Source organism: Grampus griseus, assembly GCF_964374135.1.
Source record: "Grampus griseus genome assembly, chromosome: 4".
Taxonomy (NCBI): Eukaryota; Metazoa; Chordata; class Mammalia; order Artiodactyla; family Delphinidae; genus Grampus; species Grampus griseus.
Genome location: NC_138997.1, coordinates 80936750 through 80959731, shown reverse-complemented (window position 1 = coordinate 80959731; position 22982 = coordinate 80936750). Strand labels below are relative to the sequence as shown.

General features: G+C 35.8%; 1 protein-coding gene across 1 annotated transcript in view; it reads right to left on the bottom strand.

Annotated features, from left to right (window-relative positions):
* The window catches only part of TMEM156 (transmembrane protein 156), a gene marked incomplete at its 5' end in the record, with an annotated part of 51002 nt that overhangs the window by 18257 nt on the left and 9763 nt on the right, over nucleotides 1–22982 (bottom strand). The window contains 4 exons of the mRNA XM_082653478.1: nucleotides 2549–2632; nucleotides 4893–5012; nucleotides 8211–8471; nucleotides 9430–9699. Coding sequence (XP_082509604.1) covers nucleotides 2549–2632; nucleotides 4893–5012; nucleotides 8211–8471; nucleotides 9430–9699 — 735 coding nt within the window. The remainder of the gene's footprint in view (nucleotides 1–2548; nucleotides 2633–4892; nucleotides 5013–8210; nucleotides 8472–9429; nucleotides 9700–22982) is intronic.

Sequence of the window (22982 nt, the reverse complement as noted above, 5' to 3'; positions counted from 1 at the left end):
TTCTCAAAATCTCTTCTTCAAGACTTTTTTTTATTATTCTTTGATATCCTTAGCAATTCTACAAAGTGAATTTTATGTTCTTCAATGAAATGGAATTATGTTCCCTCTGAACACTCTTTGTTTCTCCATTTGTTTTCACATTTCCCAACCCCCAAGATCCATTTCTCGTTCATCTTCTCTTTTTACTCATTTCCCCTGAAGGTTTGTGCGATTTACTAAGCGTTTATTGTGCATGAACTACATGCCAGATATTATGCTAGGGACAGGGATCCAAAGATGAATAAGACAGAGTTATCACCTGTGTGAAGAGAATAGCTGAGTGAATAAAATGTAAAATAGATTAACACCAAGGCAATCAACAGAAGGTATCACACTTCCCCAAGCAAGGAAGAAAATATCAGAGACACATAAAAGCTTGGGATTCGATTCTGTATGATATCTCTTTCTACAGCGATGAGGCTCATTTACTCTATCGGTGTTTAACCTGCGCCGGTACATGCCAAGCCCTGTGCAGTGCCAGGGTGTTGGTAATCTCTCCTTATTTCTCTCTTATCTTTTTGAGGGTGTGAGTTATCTATAGCTCTGTGTGTATGTGTGTCACAATACTTACTTTGCAATACATGAACAACTAGAGAGACATTCTGGAATGTACAGCCAGAGCTGACAGCAAGCTGCTCGGCTGAATGTGACTATATTCACTGCTCTCTTTGAAATACATTTTTTTTTTCGCTCGTGTTACTGCTTCTCCCGAGAACCACGCTGGCACATTTTTTCCCCTTAGATTCTCACTGCTGCCTATAATCCATCATTACAAAGAGAGGCCTTAAGAACAGCACTCGGGGGAGATATTGTTTCCTTCCCATTTCGCTCTCAGAAAGAGCAACTTATAATGGGAGGGGAAAATTGCATTTAGGTTAAAGGAATATATATAACAAGAAAGCATCTGCTTCTACCCCTCTTTAAGATGCTAAGCTTCAAAAGGCCTCTTGGTTTTAAAAAAGGCCATCACCCCTTGGCCTGCTCTAAACATTAATATTATATGCCTGGTAATAAAGCCAGAGGATTTTTTTGTGAGAGCCATTAAAGGGAAAGGATGGCCGAGACAGATTCCTCTGGTGAATGAAAATCACAGGCTCATAAATAGAACCTGTGAGGTTAGTCTTGTGGTTAGCTAGTACTTTAAATTTGCGATTCCCCCGATTATATTGGTTGATGGGAACTGCTGACCTTTTCTGAGACGAGGCTGTGATGCTCAAAATTATGACTTAAAAAGAGAAAGTACCAGAATTCCTAAGGCAACCAAAAGCCCAGCAGCACCAGGTTAAAACACACCTGGTACATGAACGTCAGAGTACTGATAAGAGGGGAGAACAGAGTAAATGCAATTTTCTCCCCATAAAAGTTAGTTTTGCCATTTGAAACCGCCCTATGATATTTATGTCATTCATCAAACAAGATTGTCACTGACCCCACAAAATTTTCATCAACTTTCTTCACATTTAGCTGGTGTCAAATGACTACTTAGCTAATGCTTATTACTAGCCATAGGTTAATAATTTTACTGCTAATTATGAGACTAGAAAGTCTAATTTTTTTTTAATTGAGCTCTTTAGGTGCACCCAACCCAATTTTTCCTCACGCTAGGGGTGTGAGTACCTCCTAGTTTAAATAACTAAGGAAAGTCTCAGCACAGTTCCTAGTGAAATGCTGTGCAAATCTCCACGTGGTTACAGATGCAGCTATGGTGGGCGCTCGGGGTTTGTTCGGTTTCCTTACATTTTTGAAAACCATTTACATACCAGACTTGAAGCTCCTTATCTAACTTGTCACAGAGTACGAAGGCGCCCGCTCCCTGGCTGTGTGCAAGGAGCTGTGGTAACATTAGTCATAATTCTGGGGTTTTCAAAGAGTCAAGGACATTATTTCTCCCTGATGAAAAAGAGGCCTTTGCCCACATTGCATTCTCTCTCTCTTTCTTTTTAATGCGGTTTGACAACTTGAATTCAGAAGGTTTCACAATTAGAAGAACGAGATCGAACCACAGCATCTGTGCTCACAGCCCCCTTAGCTGCTCTAATTAGGATTCCCTTATTCCATTTCTAGTTCTCAGGAGAGGACAGGGGACTTTTTAATTGGGGCTATTAGACGTTCTCTTTGTACAATGACACCCTCTGCTAAGCGAAGGCTCCAGCAAAAGCCACGCCCACTCTGCAGTTACTTCTTGCAATTCCGAGGAATAATGGTATCTTGTCTCATTTAAAAATAAACCTGAGGCTTATTCCTTATTGCTTTCTCTCCTCTGCCTACTCACATGAATTTCTTCTTGCCAATTAAACCAACTTTCCATTATTTAAGGAGGTAGTTTTGATCATAACTGTCGCCTGATAATAAGACATATTAAACTAGATTTCATTTGCTCACAGCTCCTTTCTTCTAGCTACAAGACTAATTTAAATGAGCTCAGATCACTCGATCTTATGTTTACTCAATAGTGAGTGGTGAAGTGTTGGAATTTCATAAGTGGTACTCTGCATGTCGCAGAACTCACCTGAAATGACCTGCACGTTCAATGTTCGCAGTTTCTCAGAATCACTTCCTCTTAAGAGGACAGATGTAGGTTTGTATTTATGACCTATTCCAAGAAAAGAAATTAAATATTTAGATGCTAAGCAAGCACATTCTTAATATATATTCCCCATGTTGGTTCCAAGGATTACCAAAGAAAATGGGCCATTCACAGCAGAGCCTGGAGTAACAAGACATTAACAGCCTTTTCTTATTAAGTTATTTTCCATTAACAAATAGGTACTTTCTAAAACCAGTGGCTTCTCCACTGCCATAAATGCCATTATGCATCTCTTCTTAAATGCAGAATATTATTTACATTATTACATACAATAGATATATACAGAATATTTGATGTATATTTAATATTTAATAATATTTAATGTCATAAATGGCGTGGTATTTTTCACTACTTCATATGCTTTAATTTGCAAGGCAGCTTTTGAAAGCCAGTAAGCCTGTCATTTAGGTAGATGTTCATAAAAACTTAATGTCACGCCCCACTATTGGTCTCTTTCTAGGCATTTTTTTCTATCTGGCTTCTGTTCTCTCTTTCCTAATATGTAATCATTTATAGAAAAACAGATCAAGAAACTCAAAACTATGCACTAATTGCAAATGACACACATTTATTTAAAATAATATAATTTTCAAAACTAGAAAGACCCTGGGTCTTAATTCTGTCATTTTATTAGCTGTATTACTTTGGACAAAACACTTAATCTCTCTGAGGCTCAGGGTTTTTTTCATATATAAAAAATGAAAGGAATAGCACATACCCTGTTTATAAACTTTGTTTATAAATAAATAAACTTTGTTTATAAACCCTGTTTATAAACTTGAGAATCTAGTAAAAATCTCATGAAAATGTTCTGAAAATGTTTATTCTACAAATATACAATACTGATGATGTTATTAACCAATGCATTTAGGACTGTATATACTAAGGTACCAATGACAAGACTTGATATGAAACTGCTCTCAGAAATATCTCCAACAAACACTTAGCCAAAAAAATTAATGAAACTTTCACTCAGCCCTACAGGCAACCACTCTTTCTGCCTACTGAAAGGACTAACACAGCCTTGCCTGGTAAAGAACACAAGAGCCTTGGGAAATACTACACCAGCACAATGCTACTATCCTTTATTGAGAACTACTAGGCTCAGGGCACTTTGTTACACTTCTTATGTAATCTCTTTAGTTCAATCCTCACCTCAGCCCAGTGGGAATGGTGATTATTCTTGTTTTACAGAGGAGGAAAGGGACACTCAAATATGGCAAGTAACTTGCACAAAGTCACATAACTAGTAAGTGGTAGCACTAGGATTCTAACCTAAATCCACCCGACTCCAAAGCCTAGTTTTTTTGTTGTTTTTTTTTTTGCTTGTTTTTTTGCGGTATGCGGGCCTCTCACTGTTGTGGCCTCTCCTGTTGTGGAGCACAGGCTCCAGACGCACAGGCTCAGCGACCATGGCTCACAGGCCCAGCCGCTCCACGGCATGTGGGATCTTCCCGGACCGGGGCACGAACCTGTGTCCCCTGCTTCGGCAGGCGGACTCTCAACCACTGCGCCACCAGGGAAGCCCCAAAGCCTAGTCTTATAATGACACATTTTATCCTGTCTTTAAGAGACCAACTACTCATATTATAAACTGTCCATCAGGTCTGATATTCAGCCAGTATGTGCATGGGTGCACACCAGAAGGGTCATGTATACATGCTCACACACCAGTAGGGCCAGTATATACATGGGTACACACCATAAGACCACGATAGTAGTTGACAGTCAATGTCCATTCTGATAGGTGGGTGCCCGTGTTATGCTAGTTAATTCTTTTTTAATATCATCCCTACTTCCTGATTTCCAACTACACATTTTAGTGCTTCACAGTCAAAAATCTACTGTCCCCCCACACTTATTAAAGATTGACTCCTGCTCATCACCTAGAGCCTAGAGCTCAAGAACTCCAACTCCGAAATTCTTTATCACCACTCCTATTCTTCTACCCCTCTTCTGCCTTCACTTCCACCAAGCTCTGCTCAACCTCCAGTCCACCAACTCCTTCCAGTTCACGCAGCCTTTCTTCCCCTTCTATTCACTTGTCTGGGCTGGAGAAAGATACATGAAAATCCCTGAGTGCTGGCACTATGTCTTACTTATGCTTATGTTCCTTGGGTTACCTAGAATCACCACTTACACACAGTAGGTGCTCAGTTAGTGGTAAATTGAACTAGAAAAAGAAATTGAGCCTACAGATAAGATTAGGAGTACCTTGATACTAGATGAATTCTCCCAAAAGATGGATTTATTTTTCAATACTTACCCTGCCACTTCTGCATTCTCCTGTGGGCTTCAAGTATTTTGTGGATAATGAAGATGAGCAAAAATATAAAAACTAATAGAACCAGAACATACCAAGTGATCTTCATGGAACAAATAAAATCTGCAAAAAAAAAATGTACTATAAAAATACGGTAAAATGATGCAGGAGATAAGAGGCAACATGGTGATGTAGCTGGCTTCTACTATATATTCTGCCCATAACTGAAAAGTTGAATATATAACCATCACTGTAACAAGGTCACTTGCTTTCCTGAGTTCTTTCCTAACGTGTTAAATGAAGAAACATGACCAAGTGGTTTCCAGGGATCCATTTAGTTTCATAATTCTAGGATTAATTTCACTTCCAAGTTATATTGATGTTAGTTTTGCTATCATTGCTATCACTAGGTTAAGACCACAACAAGCAGAGTGCCAGAATCAGAGCCATTTGTGATTAACAATTTGGCCCTGGACCAAGCAGCCAAAAACTGTGTCCTCAAATCAACAAAGATACAGTGTGTAAGATGAGGATGGGGAAGAAAGGGAAAGGCAAAGAAAGAGGTTGGATTGAGGCATATAAGAAACCAGGGTAGATGATTAGTCATACGTTCTTTCCACAGGGGCTCGCATGGCAATGATCAGATCAAGTGCATGCATTAGTTAAACATACAGTTACTCTCGCCTGAATTTAATAAGGATACAGGTAAAAAATCGCTCATTCAAATGACAGTGAGGCAATATGGAAGTAGAGTCACCATCAGCAATAGCTGAGCACGATATTCTTTCGTCCCATAAACACACACTGGCCAGCAGACCCAGGAATCAGTGACTTAAAGGAGGTTGACTTCATTGTGTCCAAAACACAATTGTCTACTGACTTTCTAAGCCACCCTATGTACTCTCTTCCTGGTATGCAAAACACAGCTAGTACTTATTCAACTTAGCAGGATATATAACTTCTGAATACCCTTAGATGACTGCTGTTTGGGGGCTCATGATCTGGGTACCCCTTTTACAGGTCCCCCACTCCATAAGCAGATGTACATTAAATAGGCAGTGAACATTTATTTAGAGAAGACACTGAATGGAGAAGGTAGAGTTTGACTGGAATGGCAGCACTCGGCCTTCCTAACATCATTCCATACTATTTAGACTTGCATACCTCACTCAGCAAAATAAAAGCATGCAGTTAACTGGCATAGAGAATGTGCAGTGCCAGCAAGAGTCAAGGTGGACCCAATACCAAGGTATCATGGGGCACTGATCAAGCTATGAAAAAAGGACCATGCATTCACCAACTTTATATTACAATAGCAGAATGTACACAGCTCGGGCCAAGCCAGCCAGAACACCCACCAAAGCACCAGTGAGAACACAGATGAACGTATCTCCCTACATCCTATGCTGTCCCCCTACTCCCTGTCCCTGTAGCCGTCTTGGAGAGGAACAAGGGGAAATGGACAGGAGTCTGAAAAAAATCTAAAGAGGTAGATTAAATTATTTTTTCTGAGTAAATTTACCAGACTGGACTAAATGTAGTCCCCCTCCGCCGCTCTCCAGTAGATAGGACTTTTAAGGGAGATCAAATTAGCCTTTGGACAGCAGAGTAAAATATGAATAAATTTTTAATCTTCTACACATGGCAAAATAGGTATACTTTTCCCCAAATATAAGACTATATATTTGCACTACTATGTATAAAATAGATAACTAATTAGAACCTACTGTATAGCACAGGGAACTCTACTCAGTACTCTGTGGTAACGTAAATGGGAAGGAAATCCAAAAAAGAGGGGATATGTGTACATGTATAGCTGATTCACTTTGCTGTACAGCAGAAACTAGCACAACATTATAAAGCAACCATACTCCAATAAAAATTAGGTTAAAAAAGACTACATATTTGTACACTTCTGTTATCTTTCTGATTTATGGACCCATAAAAGCTGTCAATTACTACTTCACTTCGGCATTTATGATTTTTTCCATTAACACAAAAATTAATTCTCAAAATAAGGAATATGGTAATGCTTATTTTTCCTTCATGTTTTAGAAAACATAAAAAGCAATTAGATAGATACATAAATGGACATTGAAACAAAAATAAGTTTTAAATATCTATAATCCAAACCTCTTTATCTTTCAGATTTCATCATCGTCTCCTTCTCTATGTGGTCTTTTCAAAACCTCCAACCTCATTCCTGAGCCAGAGGGAATTAACCCCTCTGTTCAGCTTCTCAGATCCTCTCCCATACCCCCTACACATACACACACCTTGAAATACCCCCCTAACTGCAGAGACTGTAGGGCCTTGGGCAAACTAACTCACAGGAGAAATTTATTTGAAGTCTTATATTTCACTTTAAAAATGCATGCATATTATATATTTGCATTTGCTTTAAAATAAATATAACATTTTAAAATAATTACCTCTAATAGAATTAAAGCTTTAGAAACTCATTCTAAGGCAATCTGAAAGGCTTCCCTATGTCTGGAACCTCAGAAAACACAGCAAGTTACTCTGCCCTAGCACCTGTCCCACTGATTGCACTGACTCCATTGTTTTACATACATCTATCTCTGTGTCTCCAGTGCCTGGCACACTGATTGGCATACAGCAGGCACTCATTAAATGGTTATATCATAAAATGCTCTTCAAGAGTAGAGTATATGGGTCAAGTGAGGGTACCCTGCTTAGTAGTGAGGATCAACTGTGTTAATTTAGAATAGGGTGACTAGAGTGTTAATCAACCTTAAGCAGAATTAAGATATATGTAAGTTTTATATTTCAGACTCCTACCTTTCCCTCAGAGTCATCCAGTGCCTCAAAATGCTTAATCTGTACCCCACCTAACTTCACAGCAATATATCAAAAATCCCTTTAATTCAGGTCTGTTTCTCAGCTCTAAGAGAGGACATGTTAAATCAATTCAAAATTTAATAGCACATCACAATGTATATGTATATTTACATTTAAAAAGAAATATCATCCTTGAATACACAAATGTGATAGTGTTACCTCAAGCACAGCTAATAGGCATTCCCAGAAGTTATTCTGGGGCAGAGGGTCTTTCTAATGCCCCTCAGATCACAACCCATAGACATCTCCTTCACCTCTGAGTACAGCTGGGTTCCACAAAAAGCACATTTTGAAAGAAAAAATAAACAGATAAAGGACTAACGTTCTTTCCAGTGTTGCTATTTCATCAATAAAATTCTTCAACTATTCAACTTTCAATGCAGTTAATGTGATAGTCCTTACTTAACTTTGTGTCTATATTCCATTCTCCTTTTCCCTCCAATTTCCTTAAAAACTTACATTTTACATCCATTTCTAGGTGCAAAGAAATATTTATACAATTAGTCGGGTGTTCCATAATTCTACAAGTATGGTTTATATCTGTTTCCTTGGTTGGATCTTCCTCATCGATTGCTGACCTTCTAGTGTGTGTTTTTAGATTACAGGTAATGTTACATTGCTCCAAGTGGTCAACCACAGGAGTTACAGTGAAGTTAAAATGTTGACAAGGTGAATGAAAATCATTTGCCTTCACTTCCGTTGATCCTCTCATGATAAGAACTAGAAAGAGATTAAGAAAATGTTATTCACAAAAAATAGTAGTACATGGTAAGAAAACACATACAACTCAAAACTAAATCCCCTCCTTCCTATACAACAAAAAAGAGTAGAAACAAGAAGTACCAGCACTAAAAATAACAATTACAGTGCTTACATTTTTTAAGAGAGTGAAAACTAGGTGAGTTTGAAATAAAATTAGAGCATCTCAAAGAAAAAGCAAACATTCTCCTGATGACCTGTGGGACAGATTTTATTTTCCAAAATGGCCACAACAATATTTCCCATCCCACATTATACTAGTTTGCTAGGGTTGTCATAACAAAGTACCACAAAATGGGTGGCTTAAACAACAGAAATTTATTGTCTCACAGTTCTGGAGGCTACACTTTCAAGATTAAGGTGTTGACAAGGTTCCTTCCTTCTGAGGGCTGTGAGGAACAATGTCTCCCATGCTTCCCTTCTAGCTTCTGGTGGTTTGCTGGCAGTCTTTAGTGTTCCTTGTCTTATAGAAGCATCACCCTGATCTCTGCTTTCATCTTCACATGGCATTCTCCCTATGTGTGCATGTCTATATCCAAATTTTTTTTATTTATAAGGATGTATCAAGGATTCAATGACTCCTTGGGGAATCAAAGTGTGATTTTATATGAGAACCTGCAAGTTTACTTAGAATTTTTTCAGTACTTTTGAAGAGAGCTTGCTAAATAATACTTTAACCATTAAATGTACATGGATTAGTGGCATTTTGATGTATTTTAAGCATAGATATTTTGATAAAGTAAACCAAGAACAAGTTATTATCCTATCTCAAAGCCTGTAAGTCACTCATTAAGCACCACACGGCTGGGTGTTCCAGGGCCACTAGACTTAACATTGGGATGTATTATTAATACTTTTTTAACAGAATGAGGTTATTTATCCTTGATAATTTTAATTCTCACTTTTCTTTTGCATTTACCTTTTGATGTTTGTTCCTGAGAAATAAAATCCATGTTTCCTTTGGACTCACAAGCCAAACATGAGGAGCACATTTTAAATTCACTTGTGATGTCTTGGCAAATCCTGGTGAAGTTTTGAAAACTGGAGTGATTTAGAAAGATTCCCATAATAGTCTGAGTTTCTTTTATTGGTTGCAGAAAAGTCACGAAAGAAAAATTTAAAGAGGAGAATGAATAGGTGAAATTACGTTGTAAACATACTTCCAGGCATGATAGCTCCAACGTGTTTCCTATAAAGGAAAAAACAAAACAAAACAAAAAACAACTTTCTTTACTGTAAAATTTTGAGTTTTTGGCATTCAAATGAATACACAATAAGCTCCCAGTTTTTCTTAGGCAGATTCAGTACGTTTCAGTTTATCACTGACAAGACTTTGTTTTCACGTGAATTAACAATATCTAGTCCATTTAAATATTTTTTTAAAAATTTGTCAACATTCCCTATTAATTTTCAGAGAAGAGAAGTCCTGCTGAGAAGTTCTTTGAAACCCTAGCATTGTAACCATTCTCTTTTCTAGGAAAATTTTAATGGACAAACCTTAGTTTCCTCTGAATCCATCTGTTCCCAAATAGAGGTTCAAGTGAATTGCATGGAGTTGAACAGGGAATGGAAAACTTGAACAGTATCTCTGTATTAGTTTCTGAGGGCTGCTGTAACAAACTACTACAATCTTGGTGGCTTAAAACAAGAGAAATTTATTCTTTTACAGTCCTGAAGGCCAGAAGTTCAATGCCAGTGTTACTGGTCTGAAATCGAAGCATTCCCAAGACCACACTCCCTCTGAAGACATTGCACCTCTTCCAAATTTGGGGGACTGTTGGCATTCCTTGGCTTGTGACCACATCACTCCAATCTCTGCTTCCATGGTCACATTACTTTCTCCTCTGTATCTCCATCTTCTACTCTTCTGTCTGTGTCAAATCTCCCTCTGCCTCTCTCTTATAAGGACACTTGTGATTAGATTTAGGTTCCACTGGGATAAGGCTCAGGATAATCTCCCCATCTCAAGATTCTTAACTTAATCACATGTATAGAGACCCTTTTTCCCTATAAGGTAACATTTATAGGTTCCCAGGGATTAACACTTGATATATTTGGGTGACCATTATTCAACCTACTTGAAATTTAATAGGATAACATCATAATTTTTATTTTGGTGTGAAGACAAGTATCAGATTTGGAAATAATAGCATAATAGAAGGAAGACTGAGTTCAAAGCAAAAGACAAAGACTTTAGTGCTAAAGCTGTTATTAGCCAAGATACCTGAATAATTTACTGTTTCTCCACAAGTCTCATTTTCTCATTAGCAAAATAGAGATAATAACAAGATCCTGCTAACCTTGTGGGGTTATAGTAGCATCAAGTGATATATATGAAAATATTTTTGAAAATTGTTCAAATGTATATTATTAAAATGCAAACCCATATTCCAAAGTAAAAATTTAAAATTCATCCTTTATTTAAGATGAGATTATGTAAGATTTAATCCACATGAGTAATTAAAACTCACTATATGAAAATTGGGAATCCCTATGTAGCAGTAATGATAAACTAAGGAATAGGTAACCTCTCTTTCAGATATTCTCAATTTGACAGTCATTTACTAGCATGAGAAAATAGCTGACACGCTCAGTTCCACATTTATGTGGCTTTCTTTACCATTTCTCATAATCACATGGGGCAAAATATATTTTTAAAATTTTCTAAATAATGTGGAGCACAATGAAAGAATTTCTTCATTTTTAAGAATGATTACTCCTAGTCATACATCTTGAATCAAACGTAAAAGAAAATCAAGCTATTGATTTATATTAAAGCACATTTTTTACTTGTTGAATTTGTACTTTGATAGTAATTTCATAATTGTTTCGTTACTGATGATATTTTTATTACTTAACAAATTAAAGGTTCATTTACCAGCCCTCTACATTTGAAATTGCTTCTGTAATAATTCACATGTAATTTCCAGCTAAAAACACATTTCATACTTGAGTTGCTATAAAAGTTTTGGGAGGTAGAGATTGTATTTTAGTCAAATACACAATTTTGTAATGTCTCAATATATTTGTAAACAAAGTTGTAATCAAATTAAAACTATTTTTTAAAAAATTGTCTTCAATAATAATGTCTCAAAAAGAAGATAGGAATGTATCATTTGATAGAAATCTATAATCTGTAGATTTTTTGTATTACTAAACACATGAAAAAATTATTTCTTGCCATCTTTCCATTTTCCTCACTGGCATTTTTCATCTTAGGAAATTTTCAACTTCTTGAATTTATATTCTTATGTTATGACCTAGAAGGGAGATAGAGAAATTTTTACTGTCATAGAGAAATGTTTACTGTCAGTATTAAAGTCTTCTTATCCAATAAGTGACAAACTTGGCTTTCTAGAATTGTTGAGATATATCCATTGTATTTGGCTATGAGGTCATTTTATGATGGTTTTTAAATCTTAGTTTTAAATAATTCAATTAGGAAAGAAAGAAATACAGGACATATCCTTCCCCAGTATAATTGTAAGAAATAAATGAATTTTACTCAATCATTTTTGTTATCAGGTGGGCTGTATTCTCATCTTCATAAACAAGGATATATGAATTTAACTACTGCCATTAATATTGCTGAGAGTCAGACATCTAAATTCTCACTCCCAGAGATAGAAATGCATTCCAGAATTACTCCAGTACTAAGACTGCAATCTTTCAAGATAAGGATATAGAATACTAACTAGAATTAGGAAAGTAAGTTACAGTATAGGACAAATGCCCAAGTCAATGATTTTTTCTTTTTAAAGAAAAGCAAAGAGTAAGGTTAAACTGTCTTTATTTTCTTTTTTAACTTTATTGTAAACATATATCATATACAAGCCTATATAAAATGTATTGTTCCAGTTAAAGAATAATAAAAATAAACGAACACTCATGTATCTATCACACAGGTTAAGAAATAGAATATTAGCAACATCTCTGAAGCACCCTATCCCTCCCTGCCCCTACATACTCCTTCTTTCACAGAGGTTAAGCACCACATTGAATTTTGTTGCATTAGCATACTGTATACATATATATGGACTATATTGTAGGTATTCATCTATGACTTGATTTTTTTGCAGAATATGTTTTAGTCGTGTTGCTACACATGGATGTAGTTAATTATTTGTGGTACGTTTTGAATGAATATACTACAATTTATGTATCTATTCTTCTGACAGTGAGCATTTAGGTTGTTTCTATTTTTGCTGTTCTGGATAATATTGCTGTGTACCATAACTCTCATACATTGTTGGTAGGAATGTAAAATAGTACAACCACTTTGGAAAACATTTTTATTTTCTTTAAGTTAAACATATACTTAGCACGTGACCCAACAATTCTACTCCTAGGAGTTTACAAAAGAGAAATAAAAACATATGTCCACACAAATACCTGTATATGAATTTTCATGGCACCTGTAAAATTTATAATAGCTAAGAACTGGAAACAATCCAAAAGTCCAACAACTAGTGAATATATAAACAATTCCTGACATATCCATAGAATGAAATACTACTCAGCAACAAAAAGGAAGAAAATGCTGATACAAACAACAACACGGATGAATCTCAAATGCATTATCCCAAAGGAAAGAAGCCAAACACAAGTGACTATATACTAATGTGATTCCATTCATATGAAGTTCTAGAAAGTGGAAAACTATATTGATAGTGGGAGAAGGGTTCTTCTGCAAAGGAGAAAGAGGGACATTTTGGAGGTATTGGAAAGTTGTATATCTTGATTTTGTTGATAGTTACATTGCTGTAAACATTTGTCAAACCTCAAACTTTGTACTTAAAAATGGCAGCATTTTATTATATATAAATTATATCTCAATAAAGCTTATTTTAAAATAGCGCTACTATGAATATTCATGAACATGTCTCCTGGTACACAAATACAGAAGTTTCTCTAGCATACATATTGAATGAAATTGCTGGGTATTCAGTATGCACACCTTTGATTTTACTAGAAAATGCCAAATCATTGTACAAAGCAGTTGGACCAATTTAATCTCCCATCTGCAGTGTATAAAGGTTTCCCATTGATGCATATCTTGGCCAGCACTTTTCAAGTTTTGACAATTCAATGAATGTTAAATAGAACCTCATCATGGTTTAAAAGTGTATTTTCCTGGTCTTCCCTACTTTTTCTATTTTTCCATTTTTCTGGTAGGTTGTTTGTCTTTTTCTTATTAATGTTTAGGAGTTTTTAACTTTCCTTTTAAAAATTTTAAGAAGTTCTTTACATTTTTTATTAAGATATCTTCTCACAGTTTGTACCTTGTCCATTCATTTTCTTTATGATCTTTTAGTTAAAGGAAGCTCTTAACTTGAATGTATTGAATTTATCAATCATTTTCTTTACAATTTGTGCTTAGTGTCTTGTTTAAGAAATCCTTCTCCTGGACTTCCCTGGTGGCACAGTGGTTAGGAATCGCCTGCTAATGCAGGGGAGATGGGTTCAAGCCCTGGTCCGGGAAGATCCCACAAGCCGCAGAGGAGCTAAGCCCATGCGCCACAACTATTGAGCCTGCACTCTAGAGCCCATGAGCCACAGCTACTGAGCCTGCGTGCCACAACTACAGAAGCCCGCACATCTAGAGCCCGTGCTCTGCAACTACAGAAGCCACTGAGGTAAGAAGTCTGCACACCACAACAAAGAGTATCCCCCACTCGCCACAACTAGAGAAAAACCCGCGCGAAGCAACGAAGACCCAACGTAGCCAAAAATAAAATAAATAAGTAAATAAATTTATATAAAAAAAGAATCCTTCTCCTTTAAAAAGATCTTCACCCACATGGTCTTCTAAAAGTTTTGAAGTGTTGCCTTTTATGTTTAAGTTCTTAATCTATCTGATACTGTGTACAGTATGAAGTAGGAAACCAGATTAATTTCTCCCACATGTGATAATCAATTGTACTACCAATTATTAAGTAGTCCCCACTATCTGTAATGACATCTCTATAATCTATCAAAGCATCCATGTATGTATGACTGTGTTTCCGGGTTCTCAATTTTGTTCCATCAGTCCATTTTTCTATCTTGGCAAAGATATCTTACTGACTTAATTACTTTTGCTCTGTAAAGCTCTTATATCTGACAGGAAAAATCCCCTCACCTTGTTCATTTTCTTTAGGAACATCTTAGCGATTCTTGACCCTTTGCTCTTTCCAATACATTTTAGAATCAGCTTACTAAGTTCAGTGAAGAACCCAGTTGTGATTCTGACTTGAATCTCAAAATCAGTTGGAGAAAAAAGATATGCTACTGAGTTTCTCCTATCACTCTTTTCTTCCTTTTTTTCTCTCTATTTATATAGGTATTCTTTGATATCTTTTAATAAAGCTTCCAAATTTTCACCATTATGGTCCCATATATCTTTTGTTAGATTTCCTCCTGGCTACCTTATTTTTTGTTGCTATTGCCAATAGTATCTTTCAAGAAATATCTTTTCTGTTTATTAGTGGTACATGGAAATACAGTTGACTCTTGGATATCAATTTTATTTTTTACCACTTGTAAACTTCCTTATTAATTTTAATTTTTCCTATAAATCTTTTGAGTTTTCTATGCAGATATGCATGTTGACTGCAGATAATGACACCTTTATATCTTGCTTTTCAATTCTTATACCTTTTATTTCTTTTGCTTGTCTTAATGCACTGACTAGGACTTCCAGCACCATGATAAATAGAGGTGTTGAGAGCAGACATCCTTGCTTGCTTCTGCATGCTTATGATGTTCAACGCTGAGAGTGATGTATAATCATTTTTAGATATCCCGTTTCACTTTAAGGAAGGTCTCTTCTATTCCTAGTTTGCTAAGAGTTTTTAATTATAAGGGTTGTTGAATATAATTGAACACTCTTTCAACAACTATTGAGATGATTATATAGTCTTTCTTCTTTAATCAGTTAATACAGTGAATTACATTAGTAGATTTTCTAATGCTAACTCAATCTTGCATTCCAGGAATAAATCTAATTTGATCATTTTTATACATTGCTGCCATCAGATTCTTAATGTTTTGTTTAAATGTTTTTTACCTATATTTATAAATGAGATTGGCCTGTAAAGTTTTCCTTTTTGTCTTTGTTGGGTTTGGATACTAAGATATACTAGCCTTAAAAATAAATTGGAAAATGTTCCCCTTTTTCTATTTTCTAAAAAGGTTTATTATAAAATTGCATTTATGCATTGCACGGGGAGATCAGCTCGGTGCTTTGTGACCACCTAGAGGGGTGGGATAGGGACAGTGGGAGGGAGATGCAAGAGGGAGGGGATATGGCGATATATATATACGTATAGCTGATTCACTTTGTTATACAGCAAAAGCTAACACAACAATGTAAAGCAATTATACTCCAATAAAGATGTTAAAATAAATAAATAAAATAAAAATAAAATTGCATTTATCTGTTCAATCCATTTCTTGAAAGTTTGACAGAACTTGCATATAAAACCATCTGAACCTAGTGCTTTTTCAGGAAAATTAAACCACTGGTTCAATTTTCTTTATTGCTGTATGATTCTTGGGTTTTCCATTTCTTCCCAAGTAAGTTTTGGTAAGTTATATTTTTCTAGAAATGTGTCTTTATATTTTAACTTTATTGACTTAGAGTTATTCATAATAATCTCATTATATTTTAAATTTCTATGTCCCTTTTTCATTCCTAACATTTGTTACTTGTGCCTTCTCTCTTTTGATTATTCAGTATTAGTAGGCAGAATAATGGCCTCCCTAAGATGTCCGTATCCTAATTCCCAGAACCTGTGAATATGTTATATTATATGGCAAAGAGGAATTAAGGCAAAAGATGGAATTCAAGTTGCTAATGAACTGTTCTTAAAATAAGGAAATTATCCTGGATTATCTGGGTGGGCATAATGTAATCATACATGTGTCAGATGGGAGAAAAACTCAACAGGCTTTGAAGATGGAAGGAAGCCACAAGCCAAGGAAAGCAGGCAGCTTCCAGAAGCTGGAAAAGACAAGAAAATAAATGTATTCTTTCCTAGAGCCTCTGAAATGAATGTAACCCTACTAACACCTTGATTTTAGCTCAGTGAAAACTCTGTGGGACTTCTTACAGGCTGTAAGATAATATATTTGTGCTGTTTGAAGCTACTGTTTGCGGTCATTTGTACAGTGGCCATAAGAAACTAATACATCAGTCATTCCAGAAGTGTGTCCATTTAATTAGTCTTTCCAAAGAACCAACTTTTGACTTTATTGATCCTTTCTATCGTATCTTTTAATTTCATTGACTTTTGCTTTCGTCTTTATTATTTCCTGCCTTCTACTTTCCTTGGGTTTATCTCACTGTCTTTCTTCTGACATCTTACATATAAGTACTTAAAGCTATAAATTTTCTCTAAATATCTGCCATTTTTATAATATCCCACAAGTTTTAATAGATGTTATTTTATTATCATTAATTTTTACCATTTTCTAATTTCCATTATGATTTCTTCTCATCCATGGCTTATTTTTACATTTCCAAATACAGTGTTTGTTTTTAGTTTGCTTTTTGTTACTAGATTCTAGCTTAATTGCATTTAGTCAGATATATATTAAAGATTGTTTGAAATTTATTGAGGCTTACTTTCATAACCTAGTATGTGGTGAATTTGTATTAATGTTTCATAAGTGTGCCAAAATAATATGTATTTCCAGATGTTGAGTTAAGTATTCTAAATATGTCATTAGATAAAACAAGTTATATAAATTATTTGAATCATCTGTATTCTTATTATCTGTCTGATTATATTTTATACTGGAGGATCATGTTTAAAATCTCCCACTCTAATAATGAATTTATAAATGTCTCTTTTAAGCTATCTCATTAGGGGCATACAAATTTAGAACTGATAGATATTTTTGTGAAGTGAACTCTTTTCCATACATACTGATCTTCTTTATTGCTAATAATGACTTTGATCTTAAAATCTTATATTAAGACAGTGATACATGCTTTCTTCAGTTACTATTTGCACCTTATATTTTTCTCAGCCTTTTATTTTATTTTATTTTATTTTATTTTATTATTTTTTTTGCGATACACGGGCCTCTCACTGTTGTGGCCTCTCCCGTTGCAGAGCACAGCCTCCAGACGCGCAGGCTCAGCAGCCATGGCTCACAGGCCCAGTCGCTCCACGGCATGTGGGATCTTCCCGGACTGGGGCACGAACCCGTGTCCCTTGCATCGCCAAGCAGACTCTCAACCACTGCACCACCAGGGAAGCCTCATCCTTTTATTTTTATCTTTCTCATATTCTAATGCTTTAGATGCATCTCGTTTAAATGTCATATTGCTGACATTTTTAAAATTTAACCTGATAATTTTTTGTGTCTTTACCTGGATAGATTTACCTACTTACATTTACTGAGATCATTGATATATTTGAATTTAACTCCATCATATTATTTAGTGCTTTCTATTTTTACCACTTTCCCTATTACCTTTCTTGCTATCTATTGATTTAATGATTTTTTAAATTCCATTGTTTTTCCCTTTAGTTATTTGCAGGTTAGACACTATATTTCTATTATTTTAGTAATTTTTAACAGGCATCCTTAACGAGTCTAAAGCCAATCAATAATGTTACCCTCTTTCAAACAATATAAGGATCTTAGAATACTTTAACTCTGATCACATCCTTCCTGACCTAAATGCTATTTTTGTACAACATTTTAGTTCTACCTTGTTTTTTCATTAACACACAAATTAGTAGTTAATTTTGTTTTATACAGTAATATTTTCAAGATTTATTTGGATTTACTCATATGTTTATAATTGTTGTTGAGGGTTCTTTTCCTGCCACTTCTTCTTTCATCTCTGTCTTTTCTCTTGGGATTATATTCTTTCTCCTGAAATTAATTCTCTAGCAGTTCCTTTACTGAGGATCTGCTGATTATACACTCCCTGTTTTTGTTCATCTGAAGATATATATCTCACCAATTCTAGATTGACAATAATTTTCCCCAGCACTTAGCAGACATTATTCCATTGCCTTCTGATTTTCATTGTTGCTTTCAAGAAGTGAGTTCTCAGCCTAACTATTGTTCCTTTGAAGACAATCTGCCTTTATCTCTGGTTATTTTTAAGATCTCTTTAGGTTTCATGTTCTACAGAATTTCTTTTTATTTATTCTATCTAGAATTTATTGGGTTTCCTGAATCTGAGGATTTGAGTCCTTCATTGCTTCTGTAAAATTATCAGCCACATCTCTACAAACATTTTCCCCATTCTGTCTCTTCTCTCCTTTCATAGGTTTAATTAGAAATATCTCCCTTTGTTCTCCCATGGAGAGCTATTTCTAATTCAACTCTGTTTCACATTTTCTATTTCTTTGGTTCTCTGAAATGTGTTCTAAGTAATTTCCTTACATCTACAATCCACTTCATTAATTCATTATTCAGTTGCATCTAATCTATTTATTGCATTCCTTGTGTTTCTACTTCAAATTATTATATTTTCATAATTAGAATTTCTAGTAGGGTTCTTTTTCAAATCTGCCTGGTTATATTTAATAATCTTGTTTCTTAATCATACATTTTGATACCATTTTTAATGTATTGAAACAAATTAAATACTTATTTTATATTTTATATCTCATAATTCTGATATCTGAATTCTTTAAAGATCCGATTATATTTGTTGTTTCTGTTGACTCTTGTCAACTGGAGTCTTAATATGTTTTATGATTTTTGATAGTAGCACATGTTCCTTAGAATTTTATTCAGGAATATCTGAGATCTGGTTTGAAGGTATTTTCCTCCAGAGAGGATTGTGTTTGCCTCTACTTGATGTCTAATGACACCATTAATCCAAAATCACTTTAAATTAAATTTTTGGATTGGGCTTTTCACACCTCATAGACAATGACCCTCAGTATCCAAATTATGACCATCTTGTGTTCACAGACTCTCAAAGGAATTTTTTCCTTACAAAATTTACTTACAAACCAACAGGTTATTTTCCTTGATTACTCTTTCATGGAGCATATCATCTTTTGAGTCCCAGACTTACATGTCCTGCCCATGCATGGCCCAATGAAAATGAGACTCTAGCCACCAGGAATTGGTAGATGCTCCTGAGGTGACCAATTTCTTCACTCTTGCTTATCCACCTAGATTTGTAATTTCTAGTCATTTTCCAACTTTAAGGAGTTTTTTTATTTTCTTATCAGTTCAACTATGTATTTTTAAAGTTTTTAATATGTTTAATCTCGTATTTTTAGATATTTTGTGCCAGAAGTGTTTTTTAAAGTATAACTGCAAGAACAGAAGTCTCATCTATCTGTTGAACTTCAAAAGTAAGTGATAATTTATAATAAAATCTTCATTGTTTGGCCCACAACAGGAGCTCCAGAAACTACTTTATGTCATATTTTCCCAATACCTAGGTTATTCCTCTGTTAATCAGTTGTCAGGGAACTCTAAGGAAGCATGGATTATTTCAGACAATATATATATTCTAAGTGTTATTGGTCCAATATATTAGATATAAACCAGAGAAGATAAATTTTACCATGAGTTATAGTGAGTACAACTCCTCTGGAGAAGCATTTGGTGATTTCTTATAAAATTAAATATACTCAGTTATTTCACTACTAGATGGTTATCCAATGAAATGAAGATATATATTTATTCAAAGATCTGTAGAAGAATGTTCATAACCGCATTTTTATAATAGCCAAAAACTGGAAACAACCCAGTGGTTGAAAGGACAATTGTAGTGTATTTGGACAATGGGCTACTTGGCAATAAACAGAAGGGAACTACTGATACACTCAATAACATGGATTAATCTCAGAAACATTATACTAAGCTGAAGAAGCCAGACCAAAAGTAGATACTTTGTGATTATTCCATTTATACAAAGTATAAGGGACTTCACTGGTGATCCAGTGGTTAAGACTCCATGCTCCCAGTGTAGGGGGCCTGGGTTCAATCCTCTGGTCAGGGCAGTAGATCCCGCATGCCGCAACTAAGACCTGGTGCAGCCAAATAAATAAATATATTTAAAAAAAAAAACGAAGTATAAGAAGGGACAAAACTAAACTATGGTGAGCTAGGCCAGAAAGTTGCCTTGGGGTTGGAAGGAGAGTTGATCGGAAAGAGCAGAAGGAATCTTCCTGAGAGTGATGACAATCTGTACCTTGTATAGGGTGATAGATAGGTGCATACAACTGTGAAAATTCATGAAACTGAACACTTAAGACCTTTCCATTTTATTATATGTAAATTATGTCTTTAAAAAAAAAGTCAAACCAAACAAAACGTAGCCAATTGTTTCTAAAGATCTTTCATCATTACTGGATATTCTGTAGCTAAATTCAGCAATTTAAAAATATTAGCTGCCAGAGGTGTAGACAAGATGGCAGAGTAGGAAGATCTTGAGCTCACATCCTTCCATAGGCACACGAAAATTACAGATATTTATAGGTCAACTATCAATGAGAACAACCTGAAGACTAGCAGAAAAGATTTTTCACAACTAAAGATACAGAGAAGAAAGCACAATTAGATGGGAAGGAGGAGCAGAGACGTGGCACAGTCAAGACCAGGCCTCCAGGTAGGTGGCCCACAAATGGGAGCATAATCACAACTGCAAAGTTTCTCTCCAAGGAGCAAGGGGTTTGAGCCCCACTTTGGGCTCCCTAGCCCAGGGGTTCTGCACCAGAAACATGAGCCCCCAGAACACTTGGTTTTGAAGGCCAGAGAGGTTTACATATGGGAGAGTCAGAGGGCTGTAGGAAACAGGGACTCCACTGAAAATTTCACACCCCCCAAGTCTCAGCACAGAAGTAGGCTTGAAAGAAGCCTGGGTCAGACTGATCCTGGAGAGCCTCCCAGCGACGTGGGAAGCACCTGAGATTCTTGCTTGTGGACGTAGATGCTGGTGGCAGCCATTCTTGGGAGCTCATTCTACCACAAGGACACAGGTGCTGGAAAGTGCTGTTTTGGAGTCCTCCCTCCAGCCTATTAGCATCAGGGGCTTACCCACCCACTAGCAGGCCAGCCACTAGCACCAGGCCCCCGCAGGCCCCGCAGCCAGCTGCACCAGGACCTGGCTCCACCAGCTGGCCAGCAGCCACCACACAAGCAGAGCCTGGCAGCCAACCAGCCAGGGGCCAGCCCCACCTACCAGAGTGCAAACAGTAGTTGGCCCCAAAACAACGGAAGGGCCCACACAGCCAAGTAGGAAGTACCCCTAGAGCATATAGCTCCAGTGACCATGAAGGAGTGTTCTGTTGGGCCCCATGAGACTTCTCCTACATAAGGCCACTTCTCCAAGACTGGGAAATGTAAATGGCCTAAAAAATACATATAAATAAACACAGAGAACTGGGCAAAATCCGGAGACAGAGGAATATGTTCCAAACAAAGGAAAAAGACAAAATCCCAGAAGAACTAAGTGAAGTTGAGATAAGCAATCTACCCAATAAAGAATTCAGGGCAATGATCATAAAGATGCTCAATGAACTCAGAAGAATAAATGAACACAGTGAGAGGTTTAACAAAGAGAAAATATAAAGAAGAACCCAAAAGCTAAAGAATACAATAACTGAAATAAAAAACACACTAGAAGGAATCAACAATAGATTAGATGATACGGAGAAAAAGATTAGCAAACTAGGAGACAAAGTAGTGGAAATCATCCAAGTTGAACAGAAAAAGGAATTTTTTTCAACTTCAAGCATACTAATATTTGCATTATAGGGATCCCAGGAGAAGAGAAAGAGAGAAATGTGCAGATAATTTATTTGAAGACATAATAGCTAAAAAATTTCCTAACCTGGGAAAGGAAATAGACATCCAGGTTCAAGAAGTACAGAAAGTCCCAAATAAGATGAACCCAAAGTGGTCCACACCAAGACACATTATAATTAAAATGGCAAAAATTAAAGATAAAGAGAATCTTAAAATCAGCAAGGGAAAAGCAACTAGTTACGTATAAGGAAACTCCCATAAAACTCTCAGCTGACTTTTCAGCAGAAACTTTGCAGGCCAGAAGGGATATATTCAAAATGATGAAAGGAAAAAAACCTACAACCAAGAACACTCTATCCTGCAAGGCTATCATTCAGATTTGTAGGAAATATAAAGAGTTTTACAGATAAGCAGAAGCTAAGAGTTCAGAACCGCTAAACTGGCTTTACAAGAAATATTAAACGAACTTCTCTAAGTGGAAAAAAAAGACCACAACTAGAAATATGAAGTTACAAAGGGAAAAATCCCATTGGTGAAAGCAAACAGTAGATCAACCACTTATATTATGATGGTTAAAAAACAAAAGCAGTAAAATCGTCTATATCTACAATAAGTAGTTAAGGGATACACAAAACAAAAAAATGTAAAATATGATGTCAAAGGCATTAAATATTTGGGGGATAGTAAAAATGCAGGGTTATTATAATACATGCAAACATAAGAGATCATCAACTTAAAACAATTACATAT